The 25,720-nt window shown below is 36.0% G+C and overlaps 2 protein-coding genes across 5 annotated transcripts; one reads left to right on the top strand and one right to left on the bottom strand.

The window, feature by feature from the left end:
* Positions 1-20,686, top strand: LOC102622533 (uncharacterized). 4 transcript variants are annotated; one of them, XM_006472316.4, is made up of 27 exons: positions 2-474; positions 1,254-1,413; positions 2,062-2,154; positions 2,669-2,771; positions 2,907-3,069; positions 8,186-8,360; positions 9,104-9,229; positions 9,322-9,927; positions 10,042-10,659; positions 10,859-10,927; positions 11,752-11,865; positions 11,943-12,188; positions 12,297-12,344; positions 12,474-12,620; positions 13,627-13,791; positions 13,883-13,945; positions 14,347-14,457; positions 14,544-14,627; positions 14,739-14,786; positions 16,235-16,309; positions 16,792-16,887; positions 18,344-18,424; positions 18,495-18,566; positions 19,223-19,267; positions 19,375-19,458; positions 19,545-19,648; positions 20,036-20,686. In XM_006472316.4, the coding sequence occupies exons 1-27, from the start codon at positions 272-274 to the stop codon at positions 20,148-20,150; spliced, it is 4,014 nt and encodes a 1,337-aa protein (XP_006472379.2). In that variant the 5' UTR covers positions 2-271; the 3' UTR covers positions 20,151-20,686. The 4 variants fall into 4 exon arrangements, 2 of the variants coding, with proteins under 2 accessions (XP_006472379.2, XP_024952280.2); XR_003064516.2 differs by lacking the exons at positions 19,545-19,648; positions 20,036-20,686 and adding an exon at positions 18,726-18,831 and having other exon boundaries at positions 1-474; XR_003064517.2 differs by lacking the exons at positions 19,545-19,648; positions 20,036-20,686 and adding an exon at positions 18,723-18,831 and having other exon boundaries at positions 1-474.
* A 341-nt stretch (positions 20,687-21,027) lies between these two features.
* On the bottom strand, positions 21,028-24,522 carry LOC102622234 (probable beta-1,4-xylosyltransferase IRX9H). Its single transcript, XM_006472315.4, has 4 exons — positions 23,430-24,522; positions 22,137-22,386; positions 21,808-22,019; positions 21,028-21,545 (listed from the first exon to the last, which is right to left on the bottom strand). The coding sequence occupies exons 1-3, from the start codon at positions 24,197-24,199 to the stop codon at positions 21,849-21,851; spliced, it is 1,191 nt and encodes a 396-aa protein (XP_006472378.2). The 5' UTR covers positions 24,200-24,522; the 3' UTR covers positions 21,028-21,545; positions 21,808-21,848.
* Positions 24,523-25,720: the final 1,198 nt, after the last annotated feature.

Genomic DNA, 25,720 nt, shown 5'->3' with positions numbered 1-25,720 from the left:
ATGATAAATTGAACCAATAAATGAAGCGGAGGATTGTCAATTTGTCATCGGCACCTTTCACCTCGTCCAAAATCACAAAGCCCACATTTTCGAACCCATCCCATCTGCATAACTGACGCGCTCGCTCGCTCACTCCGAGAAACACAAACCTTATAATTTTTAAAAAATCTTTGTTCCATCCATTACTCAGTTTAACCTCCAATTCCATATGCTCAATCCAATAAAACCCTTACACTTGGATTCAAAACCCTAACCACCAAAATCACACGAAATGGCCGCTGCGTCCAGAGACCAAGCACTCTCGCTCCTCGCCGCCGCCAACAACCATGGCGATTTGGCTGTAAAGCTCTCTTCCTTGAAGCAGGTGAGAGGTATTTTATCATCCGCTGACCCGTCTTTGGCGGCTGAACTCTTCCCTTACTTGGTCGAGCTCCAGTCTTCTCCCGAAAGTCTCGTTCGAAAATCGCTAATCGAGTGAGTTCCAAAACCCTAATTTGCTTTCTTGTTTGGTTATTTGTTTCTTCTTCTATTTTGCTTTTACACTTATTTATTCGTTTTTTGCCATACATTGTTAAATTTAATGTGGAAAGACTCGTTCTATGCTTACAAGGACATCTTTATCTATTTGTCTTGGCCTTTTCTTAACAGTGGATTCTGTTGTGCGTGGCATATTCTGAATATTAATCTAGCTAGTGAATTGAATCATAGGTTAAATGCATTGCTGAGTAAAAGGTGTAAAGATTTGGTAATTTTAGTAAAACTATTCATAAGTACTAAGAATTTCTTGGATTCTGATGATTAAATTTTACTAGAATGGGCACTACTTTCTTGATTCGATCACAGCAAATAGTCATAATTCAATTAAAGTTAAAGAAAAAGATTAAATAAGGTATGTTTCCTGTGCAATGTCTTCCACTCAGGGAGATATGCTGGAGTGTTTTAATGACACTTTGAAAACATGGTTCTATGCATAATGTTCTGTTTTATAGTCTAATCATCATGTAACAGAACTGCTATTCTTGCTTTCTTTTGTTTTTTCATGCTTGTCTTAAACAGTGGACATGTCTATATTGGCATGGTTCTGACATTGACTGATCTTCCCTTCATAATCACCATTCTTTAAGAAATGTGGGCTCTATTTATGAGGTATTCAATGTTTATTGTGGTAAATATCCCAGGTTGTTTGCTACAAGTGCTACTGCCCTTGTCTAATAACTTGTGTTCATTTGTGGTCCATAACATGTGGCTGTCAGGACTATTGAAGATATTGGTTTGAAAGCGATGGAGCATTCTTCTATACTCGTGCCTGTCTTATTGGCATTTTTGAGGGATGGCGACTCTCGTGTTGCAGGGAAATCTATTGTTTGTGGCACAAATTTCTTTTGCCGTGTTCTAGAAGAGATAACAATGCAGGTATTTCGCCTTCTCTGTCTACATCCTTCTTTGGAGAGACACTTCTTAAGTGGGAATGGTTAATATTCTAAACATCAATTTTGCCATTTGCTAGTTGGAATTCATCTTTTAACACAATGTGTTTAGAGTTATTGAAGCTTGAAATATTGTAGATTTTCTATGTCGTATTAATGAATCTTACATAGGTTTTATGCTTATAAGTTGATTTTAAGTATGTCTGAGTAACGGCCATGAAAATAATTTAGTTTTCTTCATTAGCTTGATGAATAAATTTGTTGATGTCAAGTGCAAGGTCTATAATATGTTTAGTTGGTTTAAGATTCTCTTGCTTCATTTTGTGATTGTCTCTGTTTCTTATTATGCGGGGGTGTGTGTAAGGATCAACTTTCAACTACTGTATTAAAATAAATTTGTTACCAAATGGGAATGTAACAAAATTATAGCATGGAAGATAATAATAATATAAAAGAAAAATGGGAATCAAAATACGGAAAGCGTGTATGCAGCTTATTTGCATCTGTAAATAAATTTTACAAATTATGGATTTGTTCCTATTTTTAGTAAATTATGCAACTGTAACGCTGAGTTATATTCTTATAAAAAATAATGAAATTATGCAACTCTAATGCTTATTTTGGAAAATTTTAGTTTCGCTGGCATGGTAAAGTTGAGCGGTGGCTTGAAGAACTTTGGACATGGATGGTTAGGTTCAAAGATGCTGTCTTTGCAATTGCATTGGAGGTATGGAGTAATTCCTCCTCTTTTGTTGAATTATTACAAAATGCTGATTGAAATTTTTAAGATTTAACACTATATTGGAACTTAATTATTTAAAGCAGTGATTCATTGGCCTATATTTCTGTTCCCTTTGGCCGCTTGGGCCCATATGGACTTTCTTTTTGTCTGCCACTTGGATGGAGGTGGGAAGGGGATATCGATTTATGTATGTGTATGTGTGTTTGTGTTGCAAAGGAAATCATAGTTGAAATCATTGCCTTCCCCTCTAGCATCTGCGTAAATTCTTCTATCAATTTTTGTGTATAATTTCCTTCTTTTCTTTTCTAATGATTTTAGTTAAAGTCAGTGCTTGAGTGTGATTATAGTTTTCACTTGCATCGCGCTTGTTCTCTGCCTCCTGTTACATGTGCCACTAGATAAACATCAAAAGTTCTTGTAATTTTAACTAAATTGATTTTCCCTACCTGTTATTAGTTTCACACATTCTGCTAATTTTATTCTTTTCTTGATAATGCAGCCTGGTTTAGTTGGCACGAAGTTGTTGGCACTGAAATTTTTGGAAACACATGTTTTACTTTTTACGTCTGACTCAAATGATTTTGAAAATTTTACCAAGGAAGGTATTGCTTTCTTGTTTGTAATGGCCATTTCCTTGAAGTACTTTTGAGTTATGGAGTTGCCTTTACTCTTTAATCTTTACACAATCTGATTTGTATTCAATTCTTTGGATACCGTTCTGACTTTATCTACAATAGGAAGTAAACAAACTTTTAATATATCATGGCTGTCGGGAGGACATCCTTTCCTAGATCCAGTTTCACTCACGTCAGAAGCAAATAGAATGCTTGGCACCTTAATGGATTTGTTGCAATCAGCTTGTAATCTCCCTGGTTCAGTGATTATTACTGTTGTCAATTGGTGAGTTTTCTCTTATCATTTGTCAATTATTATCGTCTACTCATTTACTGATTTTTGTCAATTTTACCTGTTAATTTCTCATTTTGCATGGTCTAGTGGCCAGCTGGTTCCCCACTCCCCCTCTTCCGTTTCCAATGTATGTCATCTCGGATAGATGATATAGAAAAATATCAACTATGAGGATAGTATACTTAAGAAGATCATCAATATACATACATACATAATATGTACATATGTGTATGTATAAACTTTGGTATGCCAAACCTCATCTATAAATATGATGCAAGTACTTACAGTTCAAACAGTTAATTAAAAAATATTAATTAATAAATAAATAAGTTAATTGTGAGCTTGCATTCTGTGGTTTCATACTGCCTGTCTCTGTGTTTGTGATTCATAAACTTTTAGTTGAGAACAGATTTTGTTACTTAGTGGTGGGTTATATTCTTTGATTGAAGTATATTGCTTATGCAGATGACTTGGGTTCATGTCTGTTGCTGATAGGAGTTCTCTCTCTCTTGCTCACTTACTCAAAAATTTTTAGACTGTATTTGTTGTGGTTTGAATTTATATTTTGCTGCTTGTGGGTTAGATCAGTAAGATTTCATCAAGATTCTGATCTCTGTTTAATTAAGAGCAACCCTCTATTGCCTGCTGTTATTCCACCATAGGCATTGATTCTTAAGGAATGGTGGAAATATTAGTGGATTATATCAAGCTTTGCTGAAACTGTAGCCATAGCTCTTGTGGCCTTCCGGTTTTTGGTTGCTGGTCTCATATAGGGGGTTATATTATTAAGAGTTGTAGATTTGTCTTATTAGTGGTCATATTGTCACCTTCTCTCTTAATAAACCGATCAATTTAAGGTATGCCCTAAGTGTGGCTCTAGTATACTACCTGTGCACTAGGGTTGTGGCAGCTATATCTTTGCTTTGTAAAGTCTAGAGATGAAAGAAAAGTTATTTGTTGGACTTTCCTATTTGGATTCTGGTTGATACTACATACTAGTATGTTAATCAATTTATAAAAAATTTAAAGTCGCACCTGTTAATTCATTGGTTATACATGAATGCAGTTGGAAAAATAAATTTTTCCTTCAAAAAGAAGATATCTTCATTATACTTGAAACGGGTGCCAGCATCTGAATTTTGTTCCCTTGTATCTTTTCTGCTGGGTGAATTTGGCCGTGTATTGGGTATCAATATTGAAGTTGCTAGGACTAATAAATTGAATAGTGCCTCTAGTTATATCATTTTATTGCACTTCTATATGTCGTGCACACAAATGGGCACGCACCCATATTTCGGATGTTCTAGTGATTCATCTCCTTTGTCATTTTTCCTCTTCATTAATGAAATTGTTTCCTGTTTCTCATACGAAAGGGGGAAAAAAATTAAATAGAGAAAGAGAAAAACGTTTTTTAAAGGCAGGGGTGTACATGCATATATATATAGTTGTGTACTTATGGTGAATTACAAGTACAAAATAAGTTGTCTTTATTATTATTATTTTTAGTAGTTTTAGGAAGTTCAGTAATTTGTATGAACCAGTGCAGAGTAGTGGTTTTACAAGGTTACTCTAGGGTGCCTTTGCTTTATGACATAGATGGATGACAATGATGTGTACTCACTGATATGTATGCCAAATTTCCTACTTCAATAATCTTAATATGTATATAAATAGTTGTATAAGAGTCCTGTTTTCTTCGCGTTGATAATATGCTGTGTCTACTTGCAGCTTAATTGTATGTATTTTTTTTCTTTATTGAACTCTGAATGTACAATGCTCTGGTGGATTTGAAATTCATCCTTGCAAGAAGGTAATTTAGATAATAGTAATCCTAGGGACGTACAGTCAAGTATGAATATTTAATTGCAGTCTGTCATGCAAATGTGAGACTTTCAATTGTTACTGATCCATTAATTTGTATTGGTAGCCTTAATAGTTTGTGTAGGGAGTAAACTGCATTTTGCCCTCAGTTTTAATTTTTGAGAATTTTGGAGGGATCTCTGAAGCTTGGAAACAGGTTGTAGTACAAGTTCAACTGCTTGTTTCTGATATCATAGCAGCATGCTGATCTGCTCTCTTTTGAGGAGTTGATGGCCTTGGATACTGCTGCATGGTGGTTCAGATTTTGGGAGTTTCAGGGCTAAACAGTGTCGACTTTTATGGTCCTAAGGAGCAGCATTATCCAGTGATATAATGGTTAAAGCGGTGGATAACTTGGTCAACTTGTTCTGAGAGAAACTTGCTGGTCAAGCAACACAGTTTATGCTTTGTTAACTGTTATACCATTTAACTATTGTTTGAGTTTATGATATTTGTGTGTACAGCTAATTATCCGTGAGCTATTTTAAAATGTATCAATTACATCATAGCAGTTGATGCACATTAAATACCTCTAATAATTAAAAGTTCTATTTAACTGGGAATTTCCCTGCTAATTCTACTCTTCTTTATTTGTTGTGGTTCCCAATGTTCAATCACTTTTGCTTTTGCTTATTTCATATTTTGACTTCACAATCAACATAATAAAAGGTTATGCTTCACGAACTTTTGAGGTATGGAATAACAAGATACATTTTTGTTCTGATAGTTCTCCCTTCGCATGTGATCAATTTGGTCCTTTTGGAAATAAGGATTCTACCACAAAGTCATAAACCCTTGACCTGAAAGGAAGCACCATGTAAAAACAGGTTAAGTGGCCAAGTCAATCATAGCCTTGTATCAGGCAGTTGATATGTGATAAAGGCATATAAGAAACATTGGAAATTACTCAAATCAATACTTTGTTTAAAGTCCTCACTATGAGTCTTACTCATTAACATTTCAGGTAAAGCAATTTAAACATGATAGTGGGAGTTGTTGCTCATCCAGTCGAGCTTAACTGTTTGGACAATCCATTTACTGCCTTTATATTTAAGTAGAAGCAATTGCTAAGTTATGTTGAAAGAAATATTTTTGATAAATTTGTTTTGTATCATGATTAGTATTCAAGTCCTTGATTTACTTTGTAAGTCCTTGATTTTCTTTGTTTTGAAAGATAAAGTCCACAGTCACATTATTACAGCTGTCTTTATCATTAATTTTAACTGTCATCAGGAAATCTTTGATCTAGCAATTAACAGAATTGCTATACAGGCTGTTTATGTTGTCATGGACTGTGGCTGAATTTCTTGATCCTTGAAGTTATATTGTATGTTTTACCAATAAGAGATTTGTAAATGAGAGTAGATGCAGAAAGTCTGCTGCAAAGGATTTGCAATTTGTGAAGAATGTTCTAAACTGAATTATGCTCTGAAAATTTTTTTAAGATGGCCTTTTAGTTATCATATCTGTTAAGCTGAAATTGTTAACTTATTATTTCTTGAGATAGCAATGTAAATATTTGTGTTGTGCTAGGGTTTTGAGCATTTTTTTATTTCAGATTTCATTTTTGTGTATGTCGAGCTGGTTAACATAAGCTACTGATGGATATATAGAAAGTATGTGAATGAACTACCGAAAGCATTATGTTGTCATGAGATTTGAGATTTTACTTTGTTTCTGTGTGGATACGTAGCAACTTGAGGAGATGGGATTTGTTGGTGATTTTGATATTGATGTCGATTTTGTCAGGAATTAAAGGGGACAAGAAGATTTTTTTTTTTTGGGTAATTTTATTAAGAGTTCATTGTAATGTTGATTGAATATGATTTGATTACATGATAAAGTGCATGCTTTGTGGAAGTTTGGAGTCCTAGCTTTCTTGTGGGTGATTTGAGAAGAAAGAAATAGTTGCTTTTTTGTAGAGGAAAAAGAGGAATATCCTGATGGTTTAAGGACAGGATTTGTTTATTATTAAATTGGCTTTGTTTAATGAGGATTGTGATATTGCCTTTGGTTAGTTTGGGTTATCTGGGGTTTTTCCTTTCCATCTTTGTTTCATGATTAAGGGCTATCCTTTATATAGAGATTTAACTTATGTAGTTTTGGGTTATCTTGACAGTTGGGAATATTTTTATTTGTGGACCTTTGGTCCATTTTTGCTCTCCTTTCCTCCTTGTTTCTTCAATCATTTGTTTCCCGTCAAAAAGAGGAAATATTGTAAAGTCCATCCTATATTTTGTAAAGAAGACTGGGAAAACTTATTTACCAAAGATATGACTGTCAACAGATCATTTTCAAGCAGATATTGTCTCAATATCTCTGAAAATTCATGCTGAAATGTAAACAATAAACAGTGTCATGCCTTGTAGTTGTGCATACCGGGTCAAAGTGCCATTGATTTCTTATTTTCACCAATTCTGTTAAAGAAAATCATAGAATTTTAAGGAAGTTTGTGTTTAGCTTGTTACATGCACTGTTCTTTTCCTATAAGTTATTTGCCTTTTTTTATCAGGATAGAAGTCCAAATAAAAGAATTCCAGATAGCAATTCCAATAAAGGTTGCTGTAGTCTTATGGGTATGGTTTTCTGCTGCAGGCAGACAGAGTTGAGCTGCATGATAGATTAGTGTATTTATAAAATGCCTAGAATAACTTGCCCATAGCTTCATGTCAATACAAGGATTTTTTGTTGGGCTTTTGACGGACTTAAATAATTGTGAAATGGAGAGAAGAATATCTTGTAAGACACGACTGACTTGTTTGCTCATTTGTGAATCTCATTAAAACCTTTTATGTTTAGTTATTTCTTAACTCATCAGAAGCTATACTATATCTTGTGTGAAGATATGTAAAAGGAATGCGTAAATCTGCTGAGTTACGGAAACCTCTACTGTATTGGAATTACTACTATTGAGATTGTTATTTTGGTAATAAGTTGATGAGGGTAGTGACGGTCGTGGTAGATACAATGGTGAGAAGTTGTTGGAGGTGTTGGAAGGAATTGGTTCCGAAGATGGTGGGGCCTATGATGATGATGATAATGAAGATGACAATTAAATTTTAGGAAGTTGTTTTAGATCATTTTGGTTCTTCTTTCATTTCCTTATTATATCTTAATGTTTTGTTTGTCATTTCACACTTACATCGAGTTGTACTGCTTGCAATGTTAATTTCTCTGCCTTGCTAGTGTAACTATTATGATTAGTTTTGTTAAATTATATCTAACAATTTTTCTATTTGTTTGGTAGTCTTGCAGCTATAGGAAGGAAAAGGCCTCTTCACTATAATACAATTCTTTCTGCACTGCTTGACTTCAATCCAAACTTTGAGACAGGAAGGGGATGCCATGCTGCCAGTGTTCAGTATTCCTTAAGGACTGCCTTTTTGGGATTCCTAAGGTGTACTAATCCAACAATCTTAGAGGTAAAGTTGTTCGAAATTTGACGCTTTTATTTTCTTTGAAATCTTTTTGTATAGTTTGTGTTTCTCTGTCTGTGCTTGCTCGGTGCTCTCATCCTTTCTTCTAGCTGAAATAAGTTGATAAAGACTGTCAAGCAACAATTTTAGATGAAATGGATACTTTCAGGCTTGATTTCTCCATTTTATGCTTTCATGGATATTTTTAGTGGAATTCTCATTTAGCATCCTTTAGGTTAAATTATCTTCCAATGATAATTTTCCAGGCTTTCCTCGATGAGGTCATTGGAACTCAATTCAACAGGTGGGTTTGGTTGTCATCTTTAGATTCTGTATTATTATGATTTTCTTTGTGAATTTCTAGATTAACGGCCCTGAAGCTTCTTTCCACTCCACATTCCTACAGGACAACAAGAATATCCCATACTTAAGTTTTGTGTTGTATTTTACCTAATTTCTGCTTCAACATTAGCACTTCCATCCGGCATGTCCCTGCTTCCTTTGTCTTTCATTTTGGCTGATTAAAACATTTCTTTTTGCTGAAAGAAGCTCCCAAATGTCAGATGGCTTGAATAGGTTGCATAAGTAGGCTCTTAGAGGACAATTTCTCACTAACTAGACACAAAAAGGAAGCTTGCCCATTAGATCCCTAATATTTGAACATAAGCTCTAAATTCTTAATCTGCTTGCCAAGTCTTGTGCCTGATTTTTTTTTTTTAATTTTTTCGTCTCCTATCTTTCATTTGCAGTCAAGAGACAGGTTGCTTAAAGCTCTACGAGCAATAAATGCCGGGGATACTGCGGATCAAGTAGTTCGACAAGTTGATAAAATGATTAGAAATTCTGAGCGTGCACGTGAAAATCGGGTTGACCGGGTAGTGAATACTTTTTCCTTTCCTCACTAGAATCTAGTCAATAAACTTCAAGTTTTTGTTGCCTCATACCGAATTTATTTTTCAATTATCAGAATGATCAGCCATCAACCCAGCTGCCCCTTTTAGGAGATCTGTTGAAAAAAAGGTCTATGCCTCAGGATAATGAAGAGCGAAATAATGGTCTTGATGTGGCTTCCAAGCGGGTTCGATATGGTCCTAACAATCATTTGGCTATGTCTGCTCAAATGAATGAGTCTTGGCAGGATTCTGTTTCTGTAAATGGAGTATCCCCTAGTGTTCCTCTTTTAGATAGTGATTTGAATCCTGTGGAGCAAATGATTGCTATGATTGCTGCTTTGCTTGCCGAAGGAGAAAGAGGAGCTGAATCGCTTGAGCTACTTATTTCAAATATTCACCCTGATCTGTTGGCTGATATTGTCATATCTAATATGAAGCATTTGCATAAAACACCCCCACCTCTGACAAGGCTTGGGAACTTACCTGTGACTCGACAAATTGGCTCTCTAAGTAGTCCAGCTCAGGTTGTCGTGCTGCCATCTCAAATAAATACGATGCAGTCTTCTCTTCTCACTGCACAAGTACAACTACCTTCTTCAGTTGCTGCAATCAGTTCTTCTTTGTCTGATACAGCAACTGGCAATACTTCTGCTACTGATTCTAAACGTGATCCCAGAAGGGTTTGTATTTCTCTATATTTACTAACTATTACTTTTGGATATTATGCAATCTGTCTAGTCTTAGGATGTTGAAAATATCTCTTCTTTATAATAAGCTACTGGTGGCTTATTCAGGATCCCCGTCGTCTGGATCCCCGGCGTGTAGCAACCCCTGTTGGAGTGCCATCCATATCTACCACAGAGGATGCTGGTCCTGTGCAATCTGAGTTTGATGATTCTAGTTCTATAACTAGGCCTCCCTCACTAGACATTACGACATCTGCTGAAAATCTTCCAGCTCCTCTGATGACCAGTGCCAAAAGTGACGATATGACATTTGAAAGTCCATCTGTTTGTAAAATGGATCAACCTAATGCTGAGGAAGGACTCTCTAGATCTGAAGAAATTGTCACCCTTCCTGAGGTCTGTGCTTCTTCAGATCATAGAATTTCTTCTCGTGCTGTTGACGAGGATTCTGCAGTAGTAGAATTATCTGATGTTGAAGTATACGGGACCAGTACATCATCTTTGGTGGAATCTGACCAGCATACTTCAGCTGTATCCAATGCATCTGCATGGGAGGAGACCTGTAAAGATTTACCTCCTCTTCCACTTTTTGTTGAGCTAACTGAAGAAGAGCAGAAAAGTGTTAGAACATTTGCTGTTGAACGTATTTTTGAATCTTACAAACATCTTCAGGGGACAGAGTGCAGCCAGACCCGGATGGGATTGCTTGCTCGATTGATCGCTCAGGCAAGTACATTATTATTGCTTAGGGCTTGGGAAATGCTCTACAAACTTTTTCTTCAGCTTGAATTTACATTGGATTATTAAAATAATTTCAGAGCTTGGCCTTATGTTCTATTGTTTACTACTTTTTTGTTATCCCAATCTCTGTAAATTAACATTTGGCAAAATTGCATTAATGTTAATTCTCTCTCTCTTTTTGCAGATTGATGCAGATGAAGACATTGTTATGATGCTGCAAAAATATGTTGTTGCAAATTACCAAGAGCAAAAGGTATTCTCTTTGTGATAACTTGTAACCCTATAATGCCAAGGTTCTGGATTCGAACCTCGTTTGGGGGTTGGGGGGGGGGGGGGGGAAATCAAAAAATGAGTAGGCAACTCTTGAATCAACTAATATTAAAAAAATTACAAAAATCTATGCCGTGTAACTTTGAGGAATCGCTTCTGTTTTGTATTTTAATTTTTTTCTTTTTTACTGTATCCAATACATTTTCAACTAAAGAGTGAAATCCGATGGTCCTCATAGATATAAGATTAATTTTGACAAAAAAAATGTAACCCTCTAATAAAATCAGCATAAGACTTAACTGGTGAAAGTTGCTGTGCTGAAATTCAGCAAGTTGGAACGCTGATCCTATGAATTCTGCAATTCTGGTCAAAATCACATGTTCTGCTACTATTGGTTTCAAAATGTGGTTCCTTACGAGTAGCTGTTCTTTTCTGGTGCTTCTCTTGAACTATCATAACTTCCTGGCTTTTGATTTTTTCATTGCTTGACTCCATTTGTAGAGTCTTGTGTCTGCATTATGGGGACGTTATCTGTTGTCACTTCTATTATGCACAATGTTTTCTTGTTTGTTATTGACTTGTGTTTTGATGGGCCCTATTGATCAACTATTGTTCTAGCCAGCATTTGTACCTGTTTCTCTCAGACGATAGCGAAGTTTATGGAGTCCATCAGTTGTTATGAGTGGATACCTTTAACTTGTGTCCTTGGCTACTTTGTTGATTTATTTGTTTATTGGTATTCTTTTAGGATTGTTTTTAGACCTTTATATTTCAGTTCTTAAGTTATATTTTTCATTGCTGTGTCAGGGACATGAACTTGTGCTGCATATTCTCTATCATCTACAATCGCTCATGATCTCTAGTTCCAATGAAAACTCTTCATATGCTGCTGCCGTGTATGAAAAACTCCTCTTGGCAGTGGTGGGTACAGATTCTGCTATCTCAACCTCATTTTTGTTTCCTTGAGAATCAGAATTATCTAACTGTCGTTGTTGTAGGCGAAATCTTTGTTGGACACTTTTCCGGCTTCAGACAAGTCTTTTAGTAGGCTTCTGGGTGAGGTTCCTGTTTTGCCTGACTCTGTCTTACAACTGTTAGGCAACCTCTGCTCTTCTGCTGTTTTTGATCTCCATGGGAAAGAGGTCCGCGATGGTGAGCGTGTGACTCAGGGCCTCGGTGCAGTGTGGAGTCTGATTTTGGGTCGTCCATATTATCGCCAAGCCTGCCTAGACATAGCTTTGAAGGTAACTTGCTTATGAAAATCTCATAGCCTAGAGTGCAACCGTGTGCCTGTGTGAAAACTAGGTGGATATGAGCTATGTTTTGCTTATATATTTGTTTTCTGTTTGCAGTCTGCTGCTCATTCACAAGATGAAATTCGAGCGAAAGCTATTCGGCTGGTATAGAAACGTCCTGACATTACCATTGTGGAGGGAAAAAGGAAAAAAAGAATTAATTTTTATCTGGGCTGTATTTCAGTTCTTGTTGTGCTAACAATGTATTAATTTTCTTCTGTTTATAATGGACAGGTGTCGAACAAACTCTATCAGTTAAGCTACATAACAGAAAATATAGAACAATATGCAACAAATATGATGCTGTCTGCTGTGAATCAGCATTCTTCAAACTTAGAGTGTTCACAGTCTGATTCTGCTGATCTCAAAGCTGAGGGGGAGGTATGAAACTTTTTCCTATTCCACTTTGTGGTTCCCTTTATGTATTTTCATTCGCTTTGTTCCTTTAGCATGCCAAATGTTCAAATTCTTGGTCTTGTGGAAAGTGAACTGGGTTTTTACCTTTTGGAGTGTTTGGAGAGAATGAACTGGATTTTTATGTTAGGGAGTGTTTGGAGAGATTAAAATTAAGTCAGTGGTTCCATTTTTTATAAAATCTTTTTGGATTATTCAGAGAGAGATCAAAGTTAAATTAAGGGTTGCATTTTTTTTTTTCTTTTTCCTTCTCTGGGTGTGGTGGTTGATGGTATTGCCAGCAGCCATTTTGTACACCCATATTATCTTGTTAAGTTCCATGTTAGACTAGATTATGGAGTGGCAGCTTCATTTCGGGTAATATGGAAAGAAAGAAATACTGGCATTTTTCAGGCAAAAAGAGCGGATAACATTAAAGAATTGTGGGATGGAGTTCATATTTTACCTTTGCTTTGGCTTCAGTCTCCACAGAGTCTCGTTTTTTCAGCGTAGCGGACAGCTGGTCCAGTTCATTGTAATCTTCATCTTTTAATACAAATTTCAGTTTCTTCTCCAAAAAATAAAAACCAAAAACCCATATTAGGAGCTAGGATTGTCTATCCTATGTAAACAGTAGATTGTAATTTAATTTAGGTGGTATTATCTAGTCACACTCATATAAGTTGTTTAGTGCTCATATTACTTAATATCTTTGTTACCAAGCTCTTAAGCATTTCAATCAACGATTCATCACATGGATTGTGGTAGATGAGCAGTAGGTGCTTTTCCTTCATGAGAGCAGAAAGGATACACCGATGCACCTGCACTTTCTCCATTTTGGGAAACATAAACCTTTCAGGACAACTAAAGTAAAATCTTGGGAGGAGGAGAGGGGGGGGGGGGGGGGGGGGGAACCTCTGCACTCCAGCATTCTCCTTTGTCAAACGAGATCTTAGAATTGCTTTTGATTATTCTTGCTGAAAAATCATTTCAGGTTGGAAGCCAGGAAACATCCATTAGTGGCTCCCAAGTTTCGGAGCCTGGAACCTTTGAAATGGACTCAGTGAAGGGTGGACAACCAATTTCTCATAGCCTTTCAACTATTTCATTTCCTGAGGCTCAACGTCTGACTTCCTTGTTTTTTGCTTTATGTACAAAGGTTTGTCAATGACTTCTCTGATACTGATAAATTTGAAGATTTTAGCTTTCATTATTTTGGTAATCCTGATGAGACTTTTCTTTTGTTCCAGAAACCTCGTCTTCTTCAACTTATTTTTGACAAATATGTTCAAGCTCCAAAATCTGTAAAGCAGGTATTTTTAATTGTTGCTAAAGTTATGTTAACTATTGTGGTTGTAACAAATCCTGCTAGGTTATCAGTCCATATTGGTCAGTTCTCAAATTCTCAAATGGTAAGACACCTTTATTTATTTTATCCTAGGCTATGAGGACTATAGTGCAGTGTGAAGTATTTCATGGCACCTGGCTTGGTATACCTGGTCTTTAAAATGGATTGTCCAGCAGCCTTACTAGTGCTCATGATGTGATATCTGACATGGGTTTCCTAGGTGAAATAAAGTATCTGTGCGTTGGAGGCTATGATCATTAATGTGTTTTTATTTTGAATATGCCTAACGTTATTATTATTTTTTATCTTTTCTGTTTCTATTGAGAGTTTGCCCAACTTTTATTGCACACTTTTTGAATGATATAGGCTTTTCATCGCCATATCCCAATTCTTATAAGGGCGTTGGGTTCATCTTGTTCTGAATTACTGCACATAATATCCGATCCACCTCAAGGAAGTGAAAATCTTTTAACTCTTGTGAGTCATTATTATTTTTTTCAATTGTAAATCTATTTCATCTTTTAAATTTTTTTTTGTTGATAGTGGTTTTCTTTTCTTACCAGGTGCTGCAAATATTGACCCAAGAAACCACACCTTCCTCCGATCTAATAGCCACTGTTAAGCATTTATATGAAACAAAGTTAAAGGTATTTCACATACCTGAAACATAATTTCACCCCCCCCCCTTCTCTCGGACATAGTTAAATTTGAATGTCACAAGTCTAATGTAAACCTTTTTTTTTTTTTTTAATATTTAGGATGCTACCATTCTTATACCAATGCTTTCTTCACTTACGAAGAATGAGGTTTGCTTCCTGAATTTCTCTCCTCTCTTTTATTATTTCATTTTTTTAGTTTTTGTTGTTTGTGTGATTGTATCATTGAATATCAAGATGCAAAACATCATGGCAAGATATTGCTAATAAGGATTATATATTTACAGTTCGAGCTTGAATGTCTAGAAGTTCAGAGTTACTAGACTTTATAGGCTTATACTGTATCAGTACGTGTTCTGCCAGATATTTATTGGCCCTCCATAGGTTTATAATTACCAAAGCACCCCTTGTATAATAGATAAGAATATATTTTCCTGTTAATTTTGATTTTATATCAGTGTTTGTGCCTTCAAATTTAGCTCTAGTCAATTTGAATATAAACATTATTAATCACTTCTGTACAATTACTTTTCATGAGGGAGTGTGAGTAATTGATTTTAAGTTTGTAGATTACTCATATTAAAAAGTGATTTGGCATGCACTAGATAGTAATTATGAAAAACATTAAACAGATAGATTATAGAAAACTGTAGTGACTGTGGAGTTGATCTGCATGGGCTGCCTAATTACGGGAGATGATCTCATGTGAAGTTATGCAAGTGGCCGAAAGAGTTTTATCTCACATGAAATCTAGATATCTTGCATGAGTTAGAATGAAAAATGAATATTTTTTGAAACATCTCAGATGCTTCAAACACCTATGGGTTCTGTATTGCCAGTCATCCGTACTACACCAATACCAATAGGTGGCATAGGGGAAGAGACGCTACGTCTGGGAATCAGCAACATGAAACTTTGTTATGAACTGCCCCCTTTCCTTAGGGGGATCGGGATAATAAACTTCCATCTCATTCTTACTATGGATACCCCCCATAACCATTGAAGACTAGAGAAGTGATTAATTCCTGGAGATTAAGGGGCATTGAGCACTAAGAAATTGTTTGAGTTTACAGTTTTATCTAGTACCAACACGCATGCTATTAAGAGAAAAGCTTTTGCCTTGAAGATTTCTTAAGAAACTCTACCTTTTTCACAATAAAAGCACTAAGATCCCATTAAATCACTGTATATGTCACTAAAATGATAGATTTTCAGCTATATATATTTATAATTTTTTTTGTTTTCCTCACGATATTATCTCTAACTTCACTTTTATGTTGGGCAATTTTGCATGAGGGGGGCAAAAAAAAAATCAAGTTGCAACTGGAAATTGAAGCCTTAAAAAAAGTCAAGCCAGTGACCCATTTGACTCATAAATATAACTTAATTGTTTATATTACCATCATGAGGAGGTGAACAATAAATAAAGATCGTATGGCAAAAGAAAAGGTTCCATGTTGCTATTGCTTCTTGACAAGATATCAGCCCCTCCAATTTTGAAGTTCTCTTTTGTAAAATGGCTTATTGAAGTTATTCCTTTTGTTCCTTCATATAAATGATTTCTTGTAAGTTATAATTTTATCATTTTATGATTATAGGTATTACCTATTTTCCCTCGCCTCGTTGATCTTCCCCTAGAGAAGTTCCAGATGGCGCTTGCTCACATACTACAGGTATAAATGGATTTTCTGAATGTGACTTTGTGAATTGTGCCATATTACATTTTGTCATCTTTTTGGTTTACCTTGAGTGATGCAAAATAGCAACATATCAAATATTGGGACTTCTAACTTAGTATTCGGACTTATACGTTTATAGGTTCTGTTAGGATATTGGTAACCTTTTTCTTTACATGCTGTATGTGGGCCATTATATTTTTGTGTTATTTAGTTCTTAAATTAAACACAGAAGTTCTGTTGTTCTGGTGCAAGTTAAATCATTTGTTGATTGAAGTCACAGATTCACATTAAATATAAGATCATTTGTACACTAAAATTACTTGATGAGTGAAATTGCATTTGTTAATTATTTGTGAACTTTCAAGTTTCTTTGAACATATATATTCAGTTGTAGTGCTACAGGAGTATCATGCTGTTCCTTTTCCATTGACTTGACATGAAAAATAATCTTAAGAGATTGCAACTGTTAATTGCAGGGTTCAGCTCATACAGGTCCTGCTTTAACACCTGTAGAAGTTTTAGTTGCCATACACGACATTGTTCCTGAGAGAGAGGGCCTTGCACTTAAAAAGGCATGTCTTCTATCATTCTGATTTGATTGTTTTGCTTATCAAGGAATTCTTAGTTTAGTGCTTGTTTGAATTCTCTCTGGACTGTAATTTCAAATTGTAATTATGCTGTCTGCTCTTCCATCTCATATTCCACCAACATTAAAGGGAGTGGTTGCTGTAATAAGATGTATCAAATACAGAAATTCTGCACAGGGGTCAATTCAGTTGGGCAGGATGGGCTTGACAGAGTAGTTTAGTGCAGCTTTAGGTTTTGAGCAAGTTGTCCAACTTCAAAACAATGTCTCTGATAGGGCTGCTCAAGTGAGCCAAACTTCGATCCCAGGCAGGATGGGCATTACTTTAGGTTGTTCTAGTCTGGTTGAATATAACCTTCTTTGCCTGTGCAATTATCACTTGAGTACCAGGCATATTTAGGAACACCAGATATTAGTGGAATATGTCGCAAACGGCTTGCAATAGTAAAATTTTATTAATTTTGAATCAATGCATGGTTCATATTTATCTCTACCAAGGGATACATCCTTGCATGGTTGATATTCATCTTTACCAGGAGATACATCCTTCAACTTAAATCATATGTTTCTTCCTCAAAATGCATTAGTGAAGCTCCCTTCAAGACTCATTTATCTTTAGATTCCAAATATTTTCCGTTTCGGAAAAGGCCTGTTTGTTCAAGCCTTGACATAATTCCCCCTTACTAGCTTTAAATTCTTTTCTTGGCTGGCTTTCTCACCCATTTTTCTGGATAATTTGTGTACAAATTATTCCAGCCTTTCAAACTTACTTGCATTGTCCAGCTTATCTGTGTAAGTTTCTGCAGATCTACTGGACCTTAGACTTTGCTAATTAATAAAGTTACCATATTAGGGAGTTGGCAAAGTGATCAGGGGGTCCAATTCTTCTGGTTAACCCACCGGCCCCAAGGTAAAAAAGGGTTGATTTTCTTGCTTCCAAAAGATTGAAGGTACTGCAGGACAATAGTTTCAGACTTTAGTTTGTTAAGCTGGCTGGTGGGATTTCTATGTTACAAAATAAATAATTACTTATTGGGCTTCACTAACAAGATCTTGGTATTGATACATAAGATGCCAGTCACATGATACAGTTATTTTCACTTTTGTTGGTGTCATACCATGTCTCGATGATAATTGAGTAATATAAGTTTATCTTACAGAAGAGAGTCCACCTAAAAATTATTCAATTTTCCCCCATACACTTGGCTTTGCATGTGAGGGTGTTTTAGAGTACATACACTTGGAGATAATTTTATTTTAATTGAGTTATTAATATCTTATTAATACGAGATAAAAATAAAGAAAAGAAAGTAAGGTAGACTTAACATTCATATGGGCATATGTGATTAAGAAATAAAGGTGTGGATACCTTTCCTAAAACTTAAGCTTATATCAATATGAATGTTTGTTATGCTTATAATTGTTAAGTTTCATGTTTCCAGATAACAGATGCTTGCTCAGCTTGTTTTGAGCAGCGTACAGTTTTCACACAACAGGTTTTAGCGAAGGCTTTGAATCAAATGGTATGTAAAGTGAATCAATAATCCATGGACACTTTTAGTTCTATATATAGTAACTGTTTCTCCCTTTTAGGTTGATCAAACTCCACTGCCACTACTCTTTATGAGAACAGTAATTCAGGCAATTGATGCTTTTCCTACTCTGGTAATTGTATTCTTTTCTGCTACTGCTTTTCTGTTGTTAAAGATTTAAATTCAATGTGAAATATGTACAAAGAAGCTGGCATCTGATAGATTGCCGATTCAAAGCTGTATCTGCTGTTCAGTATGTTGATGAGTTTCATTTTTCCTTTTTTAAAAGTAGGAAAAAATCTGACAGGTTAATTATGAATCACTGTGTGTAAGATCTGAAAAGCTTAAGGGAAAAGAAAACAGAAATTGAATTTTGCCTTGATAGCACGTCCATTGAAGTAAGTCATCACCTTTAATTGCAGTCAACCCTGAGGTTTAGAAAATTAACATAGAATAATTTTAACTACTTTCTTTTAGGAGGGAAAAAAAAGACTTTAACCATGCTGAACCTTAAAAATTGTATCACACTAAGTTCAAATCCAGGATTTGCAATTTCTGAAGCAGCTTCTGCATTCCCTGTTATTTTTCACTCTTTTGTTGACGTTTCTGCTGGATGTCAGCTGGCTGTATACTATCCCTAAAGCCCACATAGGGTTTGTCATGCCTTGTCATTTATTTATTTTGATGAATTTGCATGAGCATGGCATCAGCTGTTAGTTATATATCAAACAGAAGCATGATATGGAGAAGATTGATTAGTGATTTATTCTTTTCATGCCTTGCTTTCAGGTTGATTTTGTCATGGAAATACTTTCCAAACTTGTGAGTAAACAGGTATGACAGGTCAAACTATAATTTATAAATCAGTAACTTCTTCACTCAAATGCCTTTACTAGTGCGTTCGTGTGGTAACTGATTTATTTTACTTGCTCTCAAAGCAGGTGTGGAGAATGCCAAAGTTGTGGGTTGGCTTCTTGAAATGCGTGTCTCAGACACGCCCACATTCTTTTCCTGTACTGTTGAAGGTAGTATATTTTCTTCAATGGTGAGAAATTAACCCTTCTTTCATGGGTTTTTTGAAACACCCGCTTTCTTTTCTTTCTGACTGCAGTTGCCACCTCCACAACTTGAGAGTGCTCTGAATAAATATGCTAACCTTAGAGGTCCCCTAGCCACCTACGCCAGCCAACCAAGCTTGAAAAGTTCGATACCTAGGTACTTTTTTTCTTGATATGATGCTATTCTACTTCTTGCCTACTGTTTTAACTTCAATTTTTATGTGTTGGGTTGTGCTAATAATGTGTGGCCAAGGGCAGATGTTAAGACTTGGGAAGTTAAAATAGAAAATAAGTAATGTGGTGGACTTGCAAATAGTTGTTATATACAATTTTGTGGAGATACTAAATATTCTTTCATGTAAGTTACAATATATGTTGATTTAATGCAATCATTGTATGCTGTTGAGTATGCACAATCAAATCAAGAGGGTCATTGGATTTTTTTTGTTGTAGGAAGAATAATTTCTTCAACCATCTATCTTTACAGTGATTTCTTGTTTCCTTATCTTATTTTTTTGGGTTAAATTGCAATTATATTTTGCAGATCAATCCTTGCAGTTCTTGGTCTTGCAAATGAATCACATATGCAGCAGCTGCATATTTCATCTTTGAACCCATCAGATACAGGTTCTTCAGAGCATGGAGCAACACCGACGTGACTATAAAAGACCTTGGAGCTTTCAAAGTGACCTGCTAATTTAGGTCCATCATGAATGTGAATGTCGCTCCATGATATTGTTCTTGTTCTCATCAAGGGAGATACAATTCAGCTGAAGTCAACTGCTTGTACGGCATCCGATCTCTTCATTGTTTGAATACTGATCAATTGGAACCCAGATGACTCCAAGTCAGTACTAGGCACAGCGGAATAGCTTTTTCAAGCCAGGGACTGCAACCATCAAGGAAAAATAGGCTCCCCCTTCCATCAGCTTGTGGAAATGTAACATAGCTGTAAATGAATTTTTTTTTTATTGTTATTATTTGAATTTTGATTTCACTTTCTGTCTAATATGGGGCATGTTTAATTAAAATATGTTGGGTTGGTAGCCGCTGGAAATATTGTTGAAGCTACCAACAGGTCCCGTATTTTGGTTGAGGGTCTGATCCTGGAGAAGGAAATGGCGGTGTCGTGGTGCCCCTTCTTAGTTAGGTTGAACGATCTTGTAAAATAAAAATGGTGCAAAATTTCAAGTCATTTTTTTCCCTGGAAAAGTAAGATTGGTGAAAAAAATTGCACGCAAAGTTCACTCTTTAAGAAGTTCTGACAGCCTTTTTTCGAGTCTGTTTATCTTGAGCAAGAAGGGCAAGTGAGGTGAACTTTTGTGTTTTCACTTTCCATTTTACATTTATGGCAAACGAAGAGTAAATATGTTTCATCTGCTCTGGTATCCTTGGTTTCACACCCTTCATACTAACGTTACCTGTTTTAATCCGTCCTTATGGATGAATTCATTACCATATCTGATTGAAGGTGTAAAGATTGTCAAGACTGAAGAATCACAATCAATTACTGATAATAGCCCCAACCAAAAAAAAGAAAAAAAGAAGGCTCAATAAGAGGTATTGTGTCCGAACCAAAATCTTGACCAATCTTATCTTTATGGGATGCAGTATGAAACCAGTGAAAAGACAGCTATTAAAGTTTACCAAGTCGGATAAAACAATTAGAAGAGAAGCAAGAAGCAGAATACCAAGAGAGATCGCAGTAATATTTGAAAATTTCAAATTCCATGCCACGTTGCCTTCCTTTCATTTGAATGCATGTGGGGCTAGATCACAAATTCACATCTGGTCAACACCTTCCATTTTTGGAGGTCTGTGGGCGCCGTTGGTCTCATGTATGTATTTTTCTGAAATTAACGGACTTAAAAAACCACAGCTCTACAACGAAAACAAAATCTTTTTCCTGTTAAAGAATATCAAGCAAGAAAAATTGTACAAGTAATATTGTAAATCTCCAATTTCGCTGTCATTGCCGCCTGAGTCTGATAGAGGCAGCTGATTAAGTTACAGCTGCACAGGGCAGGTTGGCATCCGAGACAAAACGGTCAGACCTGCCAAAAAAGACAATGAGAAATCTTCCAGCACACGGCCAATACTATAAAATCCTAAATGCCTTTAAATTTTCTCCTTTTTTTTCTTTTTTTCCCCAATTTTAAGAGGATTTGGTGATCTGAGCTGCCAAAAAAGTTTTCCCTCTTTTTTTTTTAATAAAAATATTGAAAAAAAAAATTTCAAGAAAACTATTTCAAACCTAAAAAATTCACAAATGCTTAAATTCAAAGTACTGTTAGAGCACAAGTCATGAAATCATACCCATACGAAGCTCTTAGCATCAAAATTGGCAGGAAGTTACATCACTCGACAGGGAGCACAACTTCAAGATTTCTCGGAAGCAGCCAGCCTCTAGGATAAGGAAGATTATGAGCGTCCAAATGAAGATGCCAGTTCAATATCCTTGAACAACTAGGTGGAGTACCTTCCATTTGGTTTTCATCTTCCACCACTTGTTCTATAAATGTGGTCTCCTGTTTAATAAAATATGTTAAGAGCACGAATCCAGTCATTACATGTAATTAAGCACATTGTGACTTTAAGCTATGCAGCAAAAATACATATTCAAAAAACAGTGATGAGAGATGTACTTGGAAACCCTCCTTCACTGTGTCTAACTGCCGAATTGAATTTGAGAAGGGGCGTTGCCATCTCTTTGGATCCCACAAGATAGTGCTGTTAAAAGCAAATCCTGACATATCAACATGAAACCTTCGAAGTCTTTTACTTTTCTCATTAGTGTGCCACCCAATAACCTGACTTCCATTACATACAGGACCTTCTATGATTGCCTTGTTTTTGCTTTGTGCAAGCATGGCAACAGGCCAAGTGCCAAATCGGCTGCACATAAGAGAAAGCAACATTACAAATTTTTACAAAACTCAGTAACTCCGATTATTTGAATTTCAATATTTATAGATCATCTCCTCATACTGGATCACCTAAGATAGGAAAGATATTTATCTAAAAGAAAAACATGAGACACAAAATCAAACCAATCAGTTCAACAAGTTTGGTCAATATAGGAGGAGTGTACTGAAAAGAAAGAGAGCGATCAAGCCCGCATGATATTATAAAATCTGAAGGCTGTTATGCAATCCAAAAAAACCAACAAATTTAAGGCGAAAGCTCAGATGCTGGAATTGATTACTTGAAAAGTCAAATCAGACAAATCCCGTTACAAGTGATATCAACGTGTAAAATTCACAACAGTGGGGCCTAAAGGATACTTGTTTTCATAATCTGATGATCAGTAAGCAACCACCATGCTGACAATACATTGTGTCACAAGCATTTTCTAGAGCAAATAGAAAGAATACAGCTTTGCACAAGAATAAAAAACAAAAAATTAAAAGTAAAAAACAAGCACACTCAGAGTCTCATACAAAAATCAGAAGAAAAAGCAAAAGCATAGATAGCCAAAGGTGAGAAAACGTAACCAAAAGGTATTTGTAAAGGCATTTTTAAGATAACAAATAGGCTAACAATAAACAGAAAAAGTTATCTGATACCCATTGCCAATATCATTGCTTCATAGTAATCAAAACAAGAGCTAATAGATAACAACATGAATGGAAAAACAAGGGGGAAGAAGGTGTTACAGAAAAGGTGAAAGGATATTTACAACTTGAGAACTAATTAAAGCTACAAACCAATGAGCAGGAATTATCAAGTAAACGAATCTATATGCATTTCTAACGTTGTACGCCATAAATAATATATAACTTACATTAACCCGATCTATTTAATCTTATAGAAACACATTGCTATATATAATAAGCCGGTTTTGTTATATTTCCGCAAATGTTGCACATTCAAACAAATAAAAATAAATGAAGATACCAGAAATGAAAGTTCCTGCTGAATAACTCTAAGAAATATACCTGATTTCTCTCAAACTGTCAAACAAGTCCATAGTATAGATATTATCATCGTCGGCGAAGTAGACAATCCCATCAAGCCTGTGCCTCTCAATATGCTCCAAAGCCAAATTCCTCTGGTGAACCCCTCTATCTTTCACACTGCTAGAATTCTTTTGACTGACCAAATGCCTGTACATAACCCCTGTTTTCCTCAACAACTCGGCCGTCTCATACGACGCCGCATTCTCCTCCACCACTATCCAAAGCAGCGGCGGCTGTACAAGCCTCAACACCTGCGCTAGCCTGTTCAAAAAATAGGCCTGCATTGCGCGGTTGTACGTCGGCGTGATCACAATCAACTGCTTCCTCGGCTCAAAATCGTATCTGTAACTTTCGACGGTATTGATTTCGTTCCGGAAGTCCACGCCCAAACTCACCGCGTCCAACAAGATTTCGTCGCGCTTGCTCATGCGATCACTCCTGTTGTCGCTGTCCAATTGGACGTTGACGTGCGGCGGCTTGATCTCGAAGAAGACGTCGCGGTTCTCGATGTCGGTGGTGACGTGGCCGAACGGCGTCATGCCTAGCAGGAGACCTAACGCGAAGAAGACGAGACAGCGGTAGAGAGATTTTCGCCATGCCTTTCGACGGAGATTGACGGCCAGTAACGACGAAGTGTATTTACCGCTAGTGAAAAGCTTATGATGAGACGGCGAAAATGGAGAGTTAGCTCCGTTTTGATATTGACGGTCGTGATACGCTGGAGATAAAGTTCGGCGGATCGAAGCCATCTGATTCTGATTGATTTCACCTGCTTCTCACAATCACATCACCGGATTTTCAAAACCCTAGCACTACACTAGAGACTAGACAGAGATACCCAGCAACAAGATGATCAATAGACACTTCTCCAGATTCTATTGGCTGAAACAGAATTTTAGGGATGGTTCTGATCGCGTTCCCATTTTTAGCGCTCTAATTCTAATATGTATTTCACTTACTCACTTCAATAGGCAGTTACGATAAGATCTACTAGCAAAAATAAATAAATATATTTATTATTATTGGGAGTTCACATTCTGCTCTGAGTTTTGGGGATTTTAATTTAATTTTAATTTTACCGCGGGGGGGAGAGGGAGGTGCGCAGTACGCTCCAGCTAGACGGCCAAGTCGCCTGTTACTGTTATCTTCTTTGTTGGAATATTATTAATTGCTGCTTCCACTCGTCTAGTCATTTGCCAGCTCAGCTTATTTAACTAATTCTTCCACCATTAAAAAAAAAACACTAATCACTAATAAAGTGTTGGCTCCACTGATAATGGAGTCCCCTTAAGTGGTTTGATTGGGTTTGCTCCCCAGTTCGAGTCGCATGGAAGTCGCCTTTGTTGGGAGAACCTGTGCCTCTCGGTTCGAGCGGAAATTTCTAGTCTGAGTTGTGGTACGGACTTAAAAGTGTCTCCCACAATTGGGGTTCTCCCCAGAATACCTCGTAGTCAAAATAAAAAAAAAAACACTAATCATTTGTGATTTCTTTTCTTTAAAAAAAAAAACCTCTTGCCATATAGTACGGATATAACAAATTAAGATCTATTAATTAAGGTTTAAGAGTCTAAGAATGTATAACCAACTCTCATTTGTAAAAGAGTATTCGTTTTGACTCCCAACATTCAAACCATTGACCTCAATTTCGGACGGTACTAACCTCCCATTTAGCCTAAGCTAAGAAAAATACGATTTGTTTTTTTTTTTAACCAAAAGAATTTAGAGTTTGAATATTTAATACAATTGTGTTAGTAAAACATTTTAGTTTATCCTCTCATCTACTTTTGCCTCTCATATATTTTTGTCCGATCGTATATTGAATCTAAGTGATGGTTAGGACTGAGGAGGGAGTCCTGCCGAAGTTTAGATGGCAACAACACCAACTATTAAAATTTAAAAATTAAGATTTTATGACACACACCCATCTAAATACTAATTATACCCTCCACATAACTAAATTATCTCACATTAGATTATTCTACTAAATAAACTCAAAAACTAATTATGCCAAAGAGACTTGATTTTGTTTTGGAGTATCCGAGAAGAGAATTTTACTCTTGAGGCATAGTTTGCAGGCAAGATTGAGTTCGCAGTCTAGTAGAGCTTTTCAGCATGTAGTAAAGTCTGATTCCTGCAGACTTGACACAATATTGTGTTGTATATAGGCCTTTAATTGTTTGGTTTTCATGCTTGGTATTAGTTTAATCGAATTGAAGAATTTTAAAATTGTGATTGAAAGTAAACACAAAGTAAATACGTTTGATATTCCA

This window comes from Citrus sinensis, chromosome 5 (genome assembly GCF_022201045.2).
Source record: "Citrus sinensis cultivar Valencia sweet orange chromosome 5, DVS_A1.0, whole genome shotgun sequence".
NCBI classification, from domain to species: domain Eukaryota; kingdom Viridiplantae; phylum Streptophyta; class Magnoliopsida; order Sapindales; family Rutaceae; genus Citrus; species Citrus sinensis.
Note: the sequence above shows the minus strand (reverse complement) of the source record. Positions and strands in the feature narration are given on the sequence as shown.

Bases quoted from the DNA above. Each gene is read 5' to 3' on its own strand.
- LOC102622533 (XM_006472316.4), top strand. From the start codon at position 272: ATGGCCGCTGCGTCCAGAGACCAAGCACTCTCGCTCCTCGCCGCCGCC. The intron at 11,866-11,942 runs GTGGGTACAGAT...TCGTTGTTGTAG, and splicing joins AAAAACTCCTCTTGGCAGTG to GCGAAATCTTTGTTGGACAC. The intron at 13,946-14,346 runs GTATTTTTAATT...TGAATGATATAG, and splicing joins CTCCAAAATCTGTAAAGCAG to GCTTTTCATCGCCATATCCC.
- LOC102622234 (XM_006472315.4), bottom strand. From the start codon at position 24,199: ATGGCTTCGATCCGCCGAACTTTATCTCCAGCGTATCACGACCGTCAA. The intron at 22,387-23,429 runs GTATATTTCTTA...TCTTATGTGCAG, and splicing joins GACAGTTTGAGAGAAATCAG to CCGATTTGGCACTTGGCCTG. The intron at 22,020-22,136 runs GTACATCTCTCA...TTTATTAAACAG, and splicing joins CAGTGAAGGAGGGTTTCCAA to GAGACCACATTTATAGAACA.